The 2,999-nt window shown below is 41.2% G+C and overlaps 1 protein-coding gene across 1 annotated transcript in view; it reads right to left on the bottom strand.

Annotated features, from left to right (window-relative positions):
* The window catches only part of CRISPLD1 (cysteine rich secretory protein LCCL domain containing 1), a 78,822-nt gene that overhangs the window by 29,576 nt on the left and 46,247 nt on the right, over positions 1-2,999 (bottom strand). The window contains exons 6-9 of the mRNA XM_019527820.1: positions 2,265-2,444; positions 2,103-2,163; positions 1,927-1,993; positions 356-486 (exon numbers count right to left, since the gene is read on the bottom strand). Coding sequence (XP_019383365.1) covers positions 356-486; positions 1,927-1,993; positions 2,103-2,163; positions 2,265-2,444 — 439 coding nt within the window. The remainder of the gene's footprint in view (positions 1-355; positions 487-1,926; positions 1,994-2,102; positions 2,164-2,264; positions 2,445-2,999) is intronic.

Below are 2,999 nucleotides of genomic sequence, written 5' to 3'. Positions count from 1 at the left end.
CTTGTAAAGCCATGCCGGGGTCCCACAATGACCTCAGCTAATTCCCCCAGCATTCTGGGGTGGAGATTGTCCATACCAGCTGATTTAAATATTTCCAGTCCCTCCAGAAGTTACCTGACTAGATCCTCACTGACTCCTAGCTTTTGTGTTGTTTTTGCTGAATGCTGTTAAAGAATGGATACATTTTCAGGTGGAGTGAAATGATATTGTATTTTCAGGTCTTTCAGGATAAAAGGGGCTATATGAGTTAAATATATTATTATTGGGACTTATTTCACATGTAAGCATGCAATAAATTGGAAACGTTCTTATACATTTTCATTGCAGTTATACAAAATAACAGTGTTGTACTTACCCAATTGACTGAACACCATTTCTATATGATTTGATAAAATAATTTTTTCTTCCTTGCCTGGTGACATCTACCCAGCCACCATCATTGTCCAGAATGCCATAATGTATAGCAGCTCGACAAATACTGGATTGCTGGAAAACAGAGTGAGAAAATCATTCCCATGTCAGAAAAAAGAACTTCTCCATTTTATTTTAAATGTTTAAAAATTACAACTGTAAAGTTCCTGTTAATTTTACAGCTGCTCAATCTTATGCCTTGGTACTTGTGGCTCCCATGACTTATTCTGAAACTCAGGGATCAGCAAAACATGGAAATAATCCAGCTGCTGTAGCTTTTTCCTACACATACCCTATTCAGTGGGAATGGGGAAGGTGATATAAAGGTCACTGACACCATCTGAGGTTTCTTCTACAGAGTGGTAACCATGTAAGCCAGCTGTTTAGGTGCTTCCTGCCCTTAGAATGGGGCAAAGCAGTGGGAACATCATTCAGGATCCAGCCCTTACAAATCTGTAATTGGTGAATGTATGGGAGCTGAAAATTCTACAGACAAGTTTGTTTTTGCCATCACTGAGAAATAAAAAGCTTGTATATTCATGTTCACAGGATCTGCTGTTTCCTATGCTTTGTTTTATGTTCCACAATATGTGCTGGCATGCAAGAGGCCTCTGTGTGACTTCTTTCATGTAGAGAAGCTGCTGCACACCAGCTTCCACACAGCTCTTGACAGAACTGGACCGTGATCCGGTGGCCAAGGGACAAAGACACATAGGAATCTCCTTCTACTGCAGCCTTCATTCATCTTTGCAGCTGCTGAGATTCTAATATCTTCTTCCACCTGCTCTGCCACTGAGGACTTGTAGATCCACGGCTGGAGGCAGGCTTATTATAGTGGGAATCTGTATTCACCACTGTCAAAGGATATAAGTGGCTTTTCAGGAGGGAAACTATTGCCATCTGCTGTCCTCACCACATCCTGGTGGTACTGCCGCTGTTTGGTCCATGTCTGCTTATTTGTCAGAGTTATACCGCTTATTTCACAGCTAACCGTCCCTGAAGGTCATTCCACTATCTGCCACCTGTGAACATGGTGGATAGCAGTACACCTCTGCCCCACAGCCCACAATATCCAATGGGTTGAAGAAGGCCCAAATATTTTAAACTAAGCATTAATCTTATATATCTAGAATCAGATTCCCGAAGTGGTCTATAAATATGCACTGTAAAGTCCTGTATTTGACCCTCAACAGTATTTGCAGGTTTTATTTTTTTGTTTGTTTTTTCTCTTTTTTTGTTATCAAAATGATTTGCACAAACAAGTCTTGCTTATGTGCATAAATGTGAGGTTTTACATGTATAAAAGTTGCAAATGCTAAATTGCAGGAGCAAACCTAGATGCAGCTGAGATAAACCTTAACCTCTCTGACAGACTTTTTACTTTTGGTAAACAGTAACCTCTACAAAATACATTCTTGCTGCTACCACATTTCAGCTATTATTCCAAATGCAAAAGACAGAATTTCAATTAAAATTATATTCATAGCACATCTAATTTTAAAAACATATGTTTACCATTTCATAATGTACACTTCCAATAACTTTGGCTTTACTGTCCAAACAGCCAGCAGGACATTCATACCTAGAAATGTAAAGTACAAATTAGTCTAAGGTCCTATGATTAAAGTTAGGAAGATATTTTAGCTGATATATGCACAGCCTTTATCTGAGGCTGCAAAGATGTAACATACCTATTGCAAGTTGTTCCTTTGCATTGGTCTCTTAACCTTACTTCACATGAAACAATCTGAGCTAAAACATACAAAAATAAATTTAATTAATATACCTTAAAGTTATTTTGTACTATTTGGTCTAAATTTGTTGACGGCATGCAAACAATGAAAACTCCTTACACATTTGCTGTGTGCTTATTACTTCATTTTTCTCAGTGTCATCAATCCCCATAGAGCCTGAAGGGGAATGGGTCCTTGATCGACTTTGTGAGGTTGTTTCTTGCACTTTGGATCGCTGCCGTTCAATCTCATTGGTTTCCTCCTCTGGTTCATGTGGAGAGTAGTGTCTGTCTGAACCTTCTGCTTTAGAGAATGAATTAAACAAATAATCTCAATAAATCACATTCCATTTATGTAAGGGAAAAAAAGGATGGATAAAAAATACTTGTGACATCATTCATTTCATAGTTTCATAGTTTCTAGGGTCGGAAGAGACCTGAGCAGATCATCTAGTCCGACCCCCTGCCATGGCAGGAAGAGCACTGGGGTCAAAGGACCCCAGTAAGGTGGTCATCCAACCTCCTCTTAAAAACCCCCAGGGTGGGAGCCTGCACCATCTCACTTCGGAGCTGGTTCCAGACCCTAGCCGCCCTGACTGTGAAGTAGCACCTCCTGATGTCCAAGTTAAACCTTCCCTCCGCCAGCTTGTGACCATTGTTCCTGGTCACTCCTGGCGGCGCTCGGGGGAACAGGGACTCCCCCAGCGCCTGCTGATCCCCCCTAACCAGTTTATAACAGGCCACAAGATCCCCCCTCAGCCTTCTCTTTTGAAGGCTGAACAGGTTCAGGTCCCGCAACCTTTCCTCATAGGACCTACCCTGCTGTCCCTTGATCATACGAGTGGCCCTCCTCTGG

Source organism: Gavialis gangeticus, unplaced genomic scaffold, assembly GCF_001723915.1.
Source record: "Gavialis gangeticus isolate Ggan-Ray unplaced genomic scaffold, GavGan_comp1, whole genome shotgun sequence".
Lineage (NCBI taxonomy): Eukaryota > Metazoa > Chordata > Crocodylia > Gavialidae > Gavialis > Gavialis gangeticus.
Note: the sequence above shows the minus strand (reverse complement) of the source record. Positions and strands in the feature narration are given on the sequence as shown.